The sequence below is a fragment of the Osmerus eperlanus genome, chromosome 7 (assembly GCF_963692335.1).
Source record: "Osmerus eperlanus chromosome 7, fOsmEpe2.1, whole genome shotgun sequence".
In the NCBI taxonomy this organism is placed as follows: domain Eukaryota; kingdom Metazoa; phylum Chordata; class Actinopteri; order Osmeriformes; family Osmeridae; genus Osmerus; species Osmerus eperlanus.
This window is the reverse complement of record NC_085024.1, coordinates 21,919,219-21,932,106: the sequence shown is the minus strand read 5'-3', so window position 1 is coordinate 21,932,106 and position 12,888 is coordinate 21,919,219. Positions and strand designations below refer to the sequence as shown.

Here is a 12,888-nt window from a genome sequence, read left to right as displayed (position 1 = left end):
GTGTTCATCATGCTAGTGTGTTCATCATGCTTGTGTGTTCATCATGCTTGTGTGTTCATCATGCTTGTGTGTTCATCATGCTTGTGTGATCATCATGCTTGTGTGTTCATCATGCTTGTGTGTTCATCATGCTTGTGTGTTCATCATGCTTGTGTGTTTGGCACTTTTGTGAACACCACCTGGTAAAGTTTCATTTCACAGCCTTAAGGCCAGACACCACAGCCTTAAACAAACATCCTGTTTCATTTCACAGCCTTAAACAAACATCCTGTTTGGGTTTCAGTACAGTATGAACCGTGTGGGCCCCCTCCCTCCCCCCCTACTGCACCGTGTGGACCCCCTCCCTCCCCCCCTACTGCACCGTGTGGACCCCCTCCCTCCCCCCCTACTGCACCGTGTGGACCCCCTCCCTCCCCCCCTACTGCACCGTGTGGACCCCCTCCCCCCTACTGCACCGTGTGGGCCCCCTCCCTCCCCCCCTACTGCACCGTGTGGACCCCCTCCCTCCCCCCCTACTGCACCGTGTGGACCCCCTCCCTCCCCCCCTACTGCACCGTGTGGGCCCCCTCCCTCCCCCCCTACTGCACCGTGTGGACCCCCTCCCTCCCCCCTACTGCACCGTGTGGGCCCCCTCCCTCCCCCCTACTGCACCGTGTGGACCCCCTCCCTCCCCCCCTACTGCACCGTGTGGGCCCCCTCCCTCCCCCCCTACTGCACCGTGTGGACCCCCTCCCTCCCCCCCTACTGCACCGTGTGGACCCCCTCCCTCCCCCCCTACTGCACCGTGTGGACCCCCTCCCTCCCCCCCTACTGCACCGTGTGGGCCCCCTCCCTCCCCCCCTACTGCACCGTGTGGACCCCCTCCCTCCCCCCCTACTGCACCGTGTGGACCCCCTCCCTCCCCCCCTACTGCACCGTGTGGACCCCCTCCCTCCCCCCCTACTGCACCGTGTGGACCCCCTCCCTCCCCCCCTACTGCACCGTGTGGGCCCCCTCCCTCCCCCCCTACTGCACCGTGTGGGCCCCCTCCCTCCCCCCTACTGCACCGTGTGGACCCCCTCCCTCCCCCCCTACTGCACCGTGTGGACCCCCTCCCTCCCCCCCTACTGCACCGTGTGGACCCCCTCCCCCCTACTGCACCGTGTGGGCCCCCTCCCTCCCCCCCTACTGCACCGTGTGGACCCCCTCCCTCCCCCCCTACTGCACCGTGTGGACCCCCTCCCTCCCCCCCTACTGCACCGTGTGGGCCCCCTCCCTCCCCCCCTACTGCACCGTGTGGGCCCCCTCCCTCCCCCCTACTGCACCGTGTGGACCCCCTCCCTCCCCCCTACTGCACCGTGTGGGCCCCCTCCCTCCCCCCTACTGCACCGTGTGGACCCCCTCCCTCCCCCCCTACTGCACCGTGTGGGCCCCCTCCCTCCCCCCCTACTGCACCGTGTGGGCCCCCTCCCTCCCCCCTACTGCACCGTGTGGGCCCCCTCCCTCCCCCCTACTGCACCGTGTGGACCCCCTCCCTCCCCCCTACTGCACCGTGTGGGCCCCCTCCCTCCCCCCCTACTGCACCGTGTGGGCCCCCTCCCTCCCCCCTACTGCACCGTGTGGACCCCCTCCCTCCCCCCCTACTGCACCGTGTGGACCCCCTCCCTCCCCCCCTACTGCACCGTGTGGGCCCCCTCCCTCCCCCCCTACTGCACCGTGTGGGCCCCCTCCCTCCCCCCTACTGCACCGTGTGGACCCCCTCCCTCCCCCCCTACTGCACCGTGTGGACCCCCTCCCTCCCCCCCTACTGCACCGTGTGGACCCCCTCCCCCCTACTGCACCGTGTGGGCCCCCTCCCTCCCCCCCTACTGCACCGTGTGGACCCCCTCCCTCCCCCCCTACTGCACCGTGTGGGCCCCCTCCCTCCCCCCCTACTGCACCGTGTGGGCCCCCTCCCTCCCCCCTACTGCACCGTGTGGACCCCCTCCCTCCCCCCTACTGCACCGTGTGGGCCCCCTCCCTCCCCCCTACTGCACCGTGTGGACCCCCTCCCTCCCCCCCTACTGCACCGTGTGGGCCCCCTCCCTCCCCCCCTACTGCACCGTGTGGGCCCCCTCCCTCCCCCCTACTGCACCGTGTGGGCCCCCTCCCTCCCCCCTACTGCACCGTGTGGACCCCCTCCCTCCCCCCTACTGCACCGTGTGGGCCCCCTCCCTCCCCCCCTACTGCACCGTGTGGGCCCCCTCCCTCCCCCCTACTGCACCGTGTGGACCCCCTCCCTCCCCCCTACTGCACCGTGTGGACCCCCTCCCTCCCCCCTACTGCACCGTGTGGACCCCCTCCCTCCCCCCCTACTGCACCGTGTGGGCCCCCTCCCTCCCCCCCTACTGCACCGTGTGGACCCCCTCCCTCCCCCCCTACTGCACCGTGTGGGCCCCCTCCCTCCCCCCCTACTGCACCGTGTGGACCCCCTCCCTCCCCCCCTACTGCACCGTGTGGACCCCCTCCCTCCCCCCCTACTGCACCGTGTGGACCCCCTCCCTCCCCCCTACTGCACCGTGTGGGCCCCCTCCCTCCCCCCCTACTGCACCGTGTGGGCCCCCTCCCTCCCCCCCTACTGCACCGTGTGGACCCCCTCCCTCCCCCCCTACTGCACCGTGTGGACCCCCTCCCTCCCCCCTACTGCACCGTGTGGACCCCCTCCCTCCCCCCCTACTGCACCGTGTGGGCCCCCTCCCTCCCCCCCTACTGCACCGTGTGGGCCCCCTCCCTCCCCCCCTACTGCACCGTGTGGGCCCCCTCCCTCCCCCCCTACTGCACCGTGTGGACCCCCTCCCTCCCCCCCTACTGCACCGTGTGGGCCCCCTCCCTCCCCCCTACTGCACCGTGTGGACCCCCTCCCTCCCCCCCTACTGCACCGTGTGGGCCCCCTCCCTCCCCCCCTACTGCACCGTGTGGGCCCCCTCCCTCCCCCCCTACTGCACCGTGTGGGCCCCCTCCCTCCCCCCCTACTGCACCGTGTGGGCCCCCTCCCTCCCCCCTACTGCACCGTGTGGGCCCCCTCCCTCCCCCCTACTGCACCGTGTGGGCCCCCTCCCTCCCCCCTACTGCACCGTGTGGACCCCCTCCCTCCCCCCCTACTGCACCGTGTGGACCCCCTCCCTCCCCCCCTACTGCACCGTGTGGGCCCCCTCCCTCCCCCCTACTGCACCGTGTGGGCCCCCTCCCTCCCCCCCTACTGCACCGTGTGGGCCCCCTCCCTCCCCCCCTACTGCACCGTGTGGGCCCCCTCCCTCCCCCCTACTGCACCGTGTGGGCCCCCTCCCTCCCCCCCTACTGCACCGTGTGGGCCCCCTCCCTCCCCCCCTACTGCACCGTGTGGGCCCCCTCCCTCCCCCCCTACTGCACCGTGTGGACCCCCTCCCTCCCCCCCTACTGCACCGTGTGGACCCCCTCCCTCCCCCCTACTGCACCGTGTGGACCCCCTCCCTCCCCCCCTACTGCACCGTGTGGGCCCCCTCCCTCCCCCCCTACTGCACCGTGTGGGCCCCCTCCCTCCCCCCCTACTGCACCGTGTGGGCCCCCTCCCTCCCCCCCTACTGCACCGTGTGGGCCCCCTCCCTCCCCCCCTACTGCACCGTCCCCACTGGCCTATCCCTTTCTCTGCCCCCCCCTTCCTCCCCGCTTCCCCCTCCCCCCCCCACACTCATCCACTGGGCTCCACAGATGACAATGCCCCCGCCGGCTCACAATTAGTCCAGTGCCATCGGACGCCCAGCATTCCGCCCCAGCGAGCCTTCAAGGTCGCCACGGAGCGGATCTGAGTGAGGGCAGAGGGCCTGTGTCCTCAACCCTGCATCACACTAAGGGAACGCTGTTGGTCATGTGACACAGTTACCTAACAACACACGTCCTGAAATAAAATAGGATAATATACTATGACACCAAACATATGTTGTCACAGTGAGATGTGGCTCACAGAAATGAAGCAAGATGAGGGTTTATGTTTATGATGTTTAAGGGGCAGTTCTTATTATGTCTGTTTTGCCGTACATTTACTTCATGTTTTCATTGCTTAACACTCACCCTAAATACACACACATAACCAGTGCATAGCCTCTTAAAGACTGCGAATCATGCAAACTTGAAATTGATATTTTCAGCACACAACAATTCATCGTTTCATGGTTTTATACAGACACAGTACACACACTTACACAGTTCTGAGCAAAAAAAAGATCAATCTGAATTAGACTTCAACTAACAAACAGCTGGTTTAATCTAAGGCCTTCGATTGGTCAGTGTTTTGGTGGACCCCGCCTCACCGGGGAGCCAAAGTGAAGATGATGAGGAACGACAGGGAGACTCTGGGCTCTGGGATTGGTCAATACTGTTGGTGGATACATATGTTAGAATCACACACTCACACACACAGACCCCTCAGGCAGGGTCATTAAGACAAGGTTAATAACAGTTATTCAATGCCTCTTTGTGTGTGTGTGTGTGTGTGTATGTGTGTGTGTCTGTGCATGTGTGTTTGTGTGTGTGCTTGTTAAGGGGTTAACTGACAAACCAAAAAGTAAATTCAAAGTAAAGGGACAACAGGGTAATACGGAATGAAAAACAACTAAAACATGTTATCTTTCCACTGCTTTAATGTGACACAAAATAACCTTCAGAATTCTTTTAAAATATAAAATTAAAAGTTCCAATCAGGTTATCATCAAAATACATTAAATAATCTAGAGGTTCAAAATATGATTTAATGACAAATTATATATTACACAAGCAGCCTCCCAAACCCACTATCATTTCATCTTTTCACCTTGCTTCTCTTTCTGTTGTTCTGGGGGCTATGGTTTTGGTGCATCTGGTTTTGGTGTATCTGGTTTTGGTGCATCTGGTTTTGGTGCTTCTGGTTGTGGTGCATCTGGTTGTGGTGCTTCTGGTTGTGGTGCTTCTTTAACTTCAAGTTCTTTAGGGTTCTCCTTAGGAACCACAGTTCCACACAGTTTCCTGAACAGATTTCAAATAAATGAGTTTGAAAAGGTGTGCGATGGACTGAAACAATCTTTGTAGTGTGAAGGAATGGATGTGACTGGGAATCTGGTGTATACTTTATAAAAGCAAATCTGCTAAATGATTAAAATGTAAGAATGTAAGTGTCTACCTGGCTTCATCGGAGTCACCTCTGACAAAGTTACACAGTTTGCTGTGCTGAGTCATCTGTTTTTGGAGAGAGTTCACCTCCACCTTCCAGACAGACGTCTCTTTTTCAAACTCAGCTGCAGGAGAGGACAGACACGCATGAGAGAAAATAGGAACCTTCAGTAGGTGTGCAAAACAAAGTGTGTAAATATTAATATGTCTGTACTGCCCCAATGTCTGTACTGTCAGCCATGACAGAGGCATATATATTTATTTATTTTACTTATAACATTTTTATACGTTTCTTGCACCGAGCAAAATGGGATAATTTAATGCAACTAAAGAGATGTAATGACCAAGTCATCCACCAGGTGTCTCCTTCCCCCTCTAAAGCACTGCCAGACCTAACCGTGGGAGAAGTTGAACCCTGTCACAGTTGAAGGCAGTGAAGAAAAGAGCAGGTTTGCCCCTGTTATCCTGAACTGTATTGTACCGGTTAGGGTTAGGGTTAGGACAAATACTCTGAATAAGAAACAGGATGTTTTGGGCTCCAGGACTCACCAAAAACTTCAGCTTGTTGTGATTTGATGAACTCAACCTCATCGGCCATGTTTTTCTGTGAGTTAAAGCAACAGTCAAGAACGTCCAGTCAATCTGATATAAGATTAAAGACTAAATGAAAGACTTAAACTAAACAGTACCAATTACAGGCAACAGAATGATTCAGTTTGGTTTGGGAAGCAGTGAAGCTACAATACAAGGGAGAGGAAATACAAGAGAACTGACAACACATTTCTCATCCTCCTGAACCTCTTTTACAGGAAGGCCTGTTCCATGGCTCCCCCCTCACCTTCTCTCCTGTGCATGTCTCTAGCTTTTTCTTCCAGATCTCCTCGGTGGCCTTAACTTGGCTGACTTCTGGATCCAGCACGTTCATCTGAGCATTGCTTTTGTCCAGCAGGTTGTGGATTCGGATGATCTCGTGTTGATTCTCCATCAGTATGTCTCCTGTCATCTGCAGTTTCACTAGCTGAAACTGCACTTTAGTCTGCAACTCGTCCTCTTCTTTCCTCCGTAGGAAGATGATGACCAGCATGGCAGCGCACACCAGCCCGGAGCCACACACGACCCCCCCATGCAGCCTCATATCCGCTCTGGAGTGACAAAGGTGTGTTTACCGTCTATAAATAACTGGTTCCGTAAGAGCTCGTTCCGATGCACCGAGGGTGTAGTGTCAGTGTGTGCACCCTCACAACACATCCACAGGTATTCACAATCAACAAATGTATTTATTTTTCTTCAGAGAAAGTGTTTACCTGTGATCCTTCCACTCCTGCTTAGTACAGGTGATCTACTGATTGTCAGTTTCCTGGTGCTGGATCTCTCCTCCCCTTCCCCCTCCTCCTGTCCTTCCTGGAGACACTCCTCTTTCTGCAACATTAAAGTCACCATCGGTGTCACTAACAGACTGAAACTGGAGATCTTCCTGTGTGTGTGTATGTGTGTGTGTGTGTGAAAGAGAGACCGAGAGAGAGAGATTCACTGGAAGGCTAAACTCAGTCACGCCCACTTGTAATGGATTACAAAACCTGTTCGGTTTTGAAAGGGCAAAGACCTGGTCAAACCTGCTAAACAGCATTTACTTTTGGGTGTGTGTTGGCTTTCAGGCAGACTTTACATTGTTTGTTAGAGAGACAGAGACAAATAGAAAAACGCGAAAGCCGAAGGGGATGGGCGGGGCTACGTAAACAAGGAAGTAACCTTTGCTTGGCAAACCTAGCAGGTTACAGGTACACACACCACATTCAGGATCTCTAAGAGGGGTTGCGGATCTACAGTCAGGAACACAGTCCTTCCACCCAGACACATCTGCTTGGTACAGAGAAACTGCAAAGTTCAAGACCTGATTAGGCAGAATAGAAAACTCTCTGGAACTTGGTATTTGCAGGGGATCTCCCTCTCTTTCCTGCTCTGTGCCAGTCTTGGTTCAAGCATGAAGCTGCTGTCTGTCTTGCTGTTCCTGAGCATGAGCGGGATGGGGTGGTTAATGTTCGAGGCCATCAAGCAGGAGATGAGCCTGCGGCAGCTGAGGAGCACCCTTGCACTGGGCTCTAATCAGATGAAGCAGAAGGAGGACCGCATCCACCAGATCAAGATGAAGATCACAGGGCTGAATGAGCAATTCAAGCCACTCAAAAACAAAATGGACGAGCTGCAAAAAGAGAAACAAGAATCCATCAAATTCACAGAAGAACTGGACCTGAACATGCAGAAGTGTAATGAAGAAAAGGTATGGAAAACACATTGTCACTGGGAAAACACATTGTCACTGGGAAAACACATTGTCACTGGGAAAACACATTGTCACTGGGAAAACACACTGTCACTGGGAAAACACATTGTCACTGGGAAAACACATTGTCACTGGGAAAACACATTGTCACTGGGAAAACACATTGTCACTGGGAAAACACATTGTCACTGGGAAAACACACTGTCACTGGGAAAACACATTGTCACTGGGAAAACACATTGTCACTGGGAAAACACACTGTCACTGGGAGAACACACTGTCACTGGGAAAAGTATGGTTAGTCACTGGTTAGTATTGTGTAGTGTGTCTGTACTTTTCTTTACAACTGTTAAATTGTCTGAGGGGCGGAGTATCTGAAGTGTATTATATGAGTGGGGTTGGCCAGAGGGACAGGGCTAGAATAGGGTACTCTCTCCCATGGGAGAGTGGATGATGCCCCAAGAACCTGTCTGTCCCTCAGTGTTAAACAAGAACCTGTCTGTCCCTCAGTGTTAAACAAGAACCTGTCTGTCCCTCAGTGTTAAACAAGAACCTGTCTGTCCCTCAGTGTTAAACAAGAACCTGTCTGTCCCTCAGTGTTAAACAAGAACCTGTCTGTCCCTCAGTGTTAAACAAGAACCTGTCTGTCCCTCAGTGTTAAACAAGAACCTGTCTGTCCCTCAGTGTTAAACAAGAACCTGTCTGTCCCTCAGTGTTAAACAAGAACCTGTCTGTCGCTCAGTGTTAAACAAGAACCTGTCTGTCCCTCAGTGTTAAACAAGAACCTGTCTGTCCCTCAGTGTTAAACAAGAACCTGTCTGTCGCTCAGTGTTAAACAAGAACCTGTCTGTCCCTCAGTGTTAAACAAGAACCTGTCTGTCGCTCAGTGTTAAACAAGAACCTGTCTGTCCCTCAGTGTTAAACAAGAACCTGTCTGTCCCTCAGTGTTAAACAAGAACTTGTCTGTCGCTCAGTGTTAAACAAGAACCTGTCTGTCCCTCAGTGTTAAACAAGAACCTGTCTGTCCCTCAGTGTTAAACAAGAACCTGTCTGTCCCTCAGTGTTAAACAAGAACCTGTCTGTCCCTCAGTGTTAAGTACGTACATCTCAACATTGAAGAAAGACGTCATTTTGTCTAGAAGTTACACATGTATAGTATCTCACCAAGATGTTGTGTCTTCCTTTATTTCTTTTTCACCCCCCCCCCTTGTCGTTCACAGGGATCCCATGAGAAGAAGAAGACAAAGGTGACTGAGGACCTAAAGAAACTACAAGGTATGGAAGCCAAGGTGGAGGTGTTACCCTGGTTACCCTGGTGCACAAATCTCACACGTACATTTTTATTGTTTTTCCTTGAACATTTGAATGCATGACCACCTTCAAAGTGTCTCTGTTACTCCTCAGCGGATAATGAAGCAAAGAAGACGACCATGCTGGCAGAGATCCAGGGTCTGAAGCAGCACATCCTGGATCGGGACCACGCAGTGTGTGCATTTGTGGATCAAACCAACGAGGAGGGAATGTACGAGTGCACACACACACAACACACACACCATACACACAAAACACACACACACCATATGCATGCATGCACACTCAACCTTCCAATGGACCTTCAGTCAACATATTGTTGTTACTGTATTACTGTAACACACCTACACTATCCTCATCAGTTCCCAGAAGGCTTTAGGGTGGGGCAGGGGTACAGGGGTTGGCTGCAGTTTATCAACCATTAGACCACACAGTCCTTAGGAAGCTTAAATGCTTTCAACTGCAGGGAACTAAGAGGGTAAACTCTGCAGTACAGAATTAGTAGTACATCTTAGCAGGACAAAAACCACTTGACCAAAAAACCTAGCCCTAACCCACACACACCTAACCCACACACACCTAACCCACACACACCTAACCCACACACACCTAACCCACACACACCTAACCCACACACAACCTAGCCCACACACACCTAACCCACACACACCTAACCCACACACACCTAACCCACACACACCTAACCCACACACACCTAACCCACACACACCTAACCCACACACAACCTAGCCCACACACACCTAACCCACACACACCTAACCCACACACACCTAACCCACACACACCTAACCCACACACATCTAACCCACACACACCTAACCCACACACAGCAGGAATGTGGATCGATCCTGTTCTGCATGTGGAACTGAACCCAGTCAACACTGGAGGTCAGGATGCTGTGCTCATTAACCCTGATGGATTCTGTTTTTTGTCTTTTTACAGGAAGTTGTGTAAATTATCTGGAGCAAAATGAAGAAACCTTCCCCTAAATACGACACAGAAGGAACCCCCTGGACATGTGTCCACCTAGCAGGGCAGAACAACAGAACAGAACTGTGGCACCCAGGATATAAACACTAACATTTATATTCCGTTAACAATCTCACTGGCAACTATGGAAAATAAAAAACAAAATAAAAAACTAATGTAGAATGTGTGGAAACCCCAGAGTCAGAGTCATCGTTTATTAAGATTTCCATTCAAGTGTGTGTGTGTTTAGGGGTGTCTGAATGTGCCACCGGTTTTGCAGGTTTAGATCAACCGTTCAAGCTGCTCTCAGCTCTCACACCCTGGGGCTGTCAGAACACAGAACACACGGAGTGTCTACAACAAACTCTAAATGCCCTTGATTATTCATGGAGCAAACTTTTGAAACAAGTTGCAGAACAAAGTATAATTTTAAAATGATCCTACATTTGGAATGGATTTCCATACCTTTGGCTTGCTTACTGTTATTTTGTTAACCAAATTCATTTTGGTGACTGTATGTAAAGGGACGGTCTTTTCCATGCCCCACCCACTCCTCAAGTGTGACGGAGTAACATCAATGATTAAGTTCCTGCATTTTATCCTTTGTACTCACATGTAAAGCAATGTCCTTATAGTTAAATCAATTTCCTCACAATATATATATATTTTTTTTATATATTCAAAAAGGTAAATGTTTAAGAAGGTAAACATGTATGTAATGTGCAATGGAATGACTTTAATGGAATGAACTGCATCAGGTATAATGGGTGTTGGTTTCTACCATGCTGCATTCTGCTGTGGATGAGTTGACAGACAGGTTCAGTCACTTCTGGGTCACACTCTTTGTTTGTAAATGGTTTTCCCCTGCTGGTTGAGTTCTGTTATGTTCTGCATTCTCTCCTGGTCCAGAAGGCCCCGCAGGGCTGCCTTGCGCACCTAAACAACACAACAACACATCACACAACCGTAGGAAACTGCTGGAATTAATAACTATCATCCTTAAAGCTGCAATAGATGATAGATACATTCTCAAATAAATTCCAGTATGAGAACCAGCCAGACCAAACATGGAAGCTGAATCCCTCTATGCACTTCACTCCCCCATCATCTGGGCCCCACACACAGCTTAGAAAAGGAGGTCTAGTTGCACACAGTCACACAGATGTGAGATATGACAGAACCAGTTTTGACTGCATTCCACATTAACCTGACATGCTAGATTTGCTCCTCCTTGCTCTTACCAATGTAAGTGCAGTCTTTCCCAGCAGGGTCTCTGTCTGCTGCGTCAGCTCTCTCAGTCTGAGAGCCGTAGTACAGCCAGCCTGGGGGGCATATTCAAACTTTGCCTTCAACACAGCCCCTTGAATACTGCAGAGGGAAACAGATAGACACTCAGAGACAGAGAGAGAGAGGAGTGGGGGGGAGGGAGAGAGGGGGGGGGAGAGCGGGAGAGGGGTGGGGGGGGAGGGAGAGTGCGGGAGTGAGAGAGGGATTGGGGGAGAGAGGGACAGGGGTGGGGGGGAGAGAGGGAGAGGGGCGGGGGGGAGAGCGGGAGAGGGGGAGAGGGGCTGGGGGGAGAGAGGGAGAGGGGGAGAGGGGGAGAGGGGGAGAGAGGGGGAGAGGGTAGGGGGGAGAGAGGGGGAGAAGGGCTGGGTTGAGAGAGGGAGAGGGGGAGAGGGGGAGAGAGGGGGAGAGGGTAGGGGGGAGAGGGGCTGGGGGGAGAGAGGGATAGGGGGAGAGAGGGAGAGGGTAGGGGGGAGAGAGGGGGAGAGGGGAGAGAGGGAGAGGGTAGGGGGGAGAGAGGGGGAGAGGGGAGGGGGGAGAGAGGGAGAGGGGAGGTGGGGGAACTAAAGACAGAGACAAATATGAGGAACACTGTTGTGAATACTTATGAATAATGACAAACCTATCAAGTTCTGCAATGCGGTCAGCCAAGTCTTCATCCTTCTATAAAACATTGAAAATGACAAGTTCAATGAATTTGCATATTCACAGAACTAGGTTTATTAAGTATCATAAATCAGCCTTAGTCCCCTCCATCCCCACCCACCATCCACCTTGGGGACCTCCCAGGACCTCTGACACAATCTGAGCACTGATCATGTGGCTTATGTTGCCCCACAATCAACTACCACTTGGCTTCTTTGACATCTTAACTCCAGGTCAGACATAGGGTCTTAGTGCCAGTCCTACACAACTTAAGCCACAACTATGGAAGCAAATCAGTGACATCATGTTTTACATTTTAAAAGTAAAAAATTCCAAAGTTTTTGGATCTGAATTTCACCATTTGAATTTGAGAAGCCAGGATTTTGTTCTATTTGAATTTCTAAACCTCAAATTTTAATTTTCATTACATTTTTGGGATATGAATTTTACAGTTCGAATTTGAGTTTCCTGAATTTCCAAACCATGAATTTTTGGATCTGTTTTACATTTTAAAGAGGGGAATTCAAAACCAACAAATTCGGTGGTGTTTAAGTTTCAATATTAAGTACAGTATTCAATGCCTTTCAAATTCAAAACATGTCACTGATTTTCTTCCATACACAACTCACCTTAATTCTGTCCCTTTCCCCTTGAACAAGTTTGTTATTAGAACGCCATCTTTCACATCCAAACATCATGTCAATGTGTATAAAACTCTTTTAAAACGTGTATTTCTGTATTGTTTGTTCTAGTCAGTAAGAAGCTGTAAGAGTCGTTATCAGAGGATGGCCGGTATCCGTGTTGGCATGGAAACCAAAGTAGCCGGAAGTAGCTGAAATCAGTAAACCCATACAGAGAATGTCTACAGTAATATAGACTGCCCATAGCCATGCGTCAACTGAGGCGGTCAGAAAGCTTAAATCAGAGCCAAGAAGTTGAATTTGCACCATGTTTAATATTTTTCAATCTCGGATAGCCGCACGTTAGCATTGCTAGCTAGCACGAAATCTCTCAGTAGCCTACTTTAAACGGACGACGTGTACTAGATGTCAGAAAATGAATTTAGATGCTACAACTATTTTGCTACCACCATTCGACTGTGATAACATTGAAAAAAAGATTAAACATGGTGCAAATTTAATTTATTTGGTGCAAATGTAACTTATTTAACTTCGAACAGTGTCGTCATACTGCTGTTTCTGAATCTGTCATCTCTTCACATGACACAAAATACGTCA

General features: G+C 52.1%; 2 protein-coding genes across 4 annotated transcripts; one reads left to right on the top strand and one right to left on the bottom strand.

Moving 5' to 3' along the window:
- Positions 1-4,118: 4,118 nt before the first annotated feature.
- Positions 4,119-6,581, bottom strand: LOC134023706 (anti-sigma-I factor RsgI8-like). Of its 3 annotated transcripts, none has more exons than XM_062466018.1 (5): positions 5,978-6,492; positions 5,689-5,743; positions 5,150-5,264; positions 4,805-4,995; positions 4,119-4,369 (listed from the first exon to the last, which is right to left on the bottom strand). In XM_062466018.1, the coding sequence occupies exons 1-4, from the start codon at positions 6,272-6,274 to the stop codon at positions 4,833-4,835; spliced, it is 630 nt and encodes a 209-aa protein (XP_062322002.1). In that variant the 5' UTR covers positions 6,275-6,492; the 3' UTR covers positions 4,119-4,369; positions 4,805-4,832. The 3 variants fall into 3 exon arrangements, with proteins under 3 accessions (XP_062322002.1, XP_062322001.1, XP_062322000.1); XM_062466017.1 differs by lacking the exon at positions 4,119-4,369 and having other exon boundaries at positions 4,617-4,995; positions 5,978-6,281; positions 6,444-6,581; XM_062466016.1 differs by lacking the exon at positions 4,119-4,369 and having other exon boundaries at positions 4,617-4,995; positions 5,978-6,491.
- Positions 6,582-6,928: 347 nt separating this feature from the next.
- si:dkey-87o1.2 (uncharacterized protein LOC796684 homolog) lies at positions 6,929-9,919 on the top strand. Its single transcript, XM_062466019.1, has 4 exons — positions 6,929-7,417; positions 8,641-8,695; positions 8,825-8,942; positions 9,695-9,919. Exons 1-4 carry the CDS (start codon positions 7,121-7,123, stop codon positions 9,723-9,725), a joined length of 501 nt encoding a protein of 166 aa, XP_062322003.1. The 5' UTR covers positions 6,929-7,120; the 3' UTR covers positions 9,726-9,919.
- Positions 9,920-12,888: the final 2,969 nt, after the last annotated feature.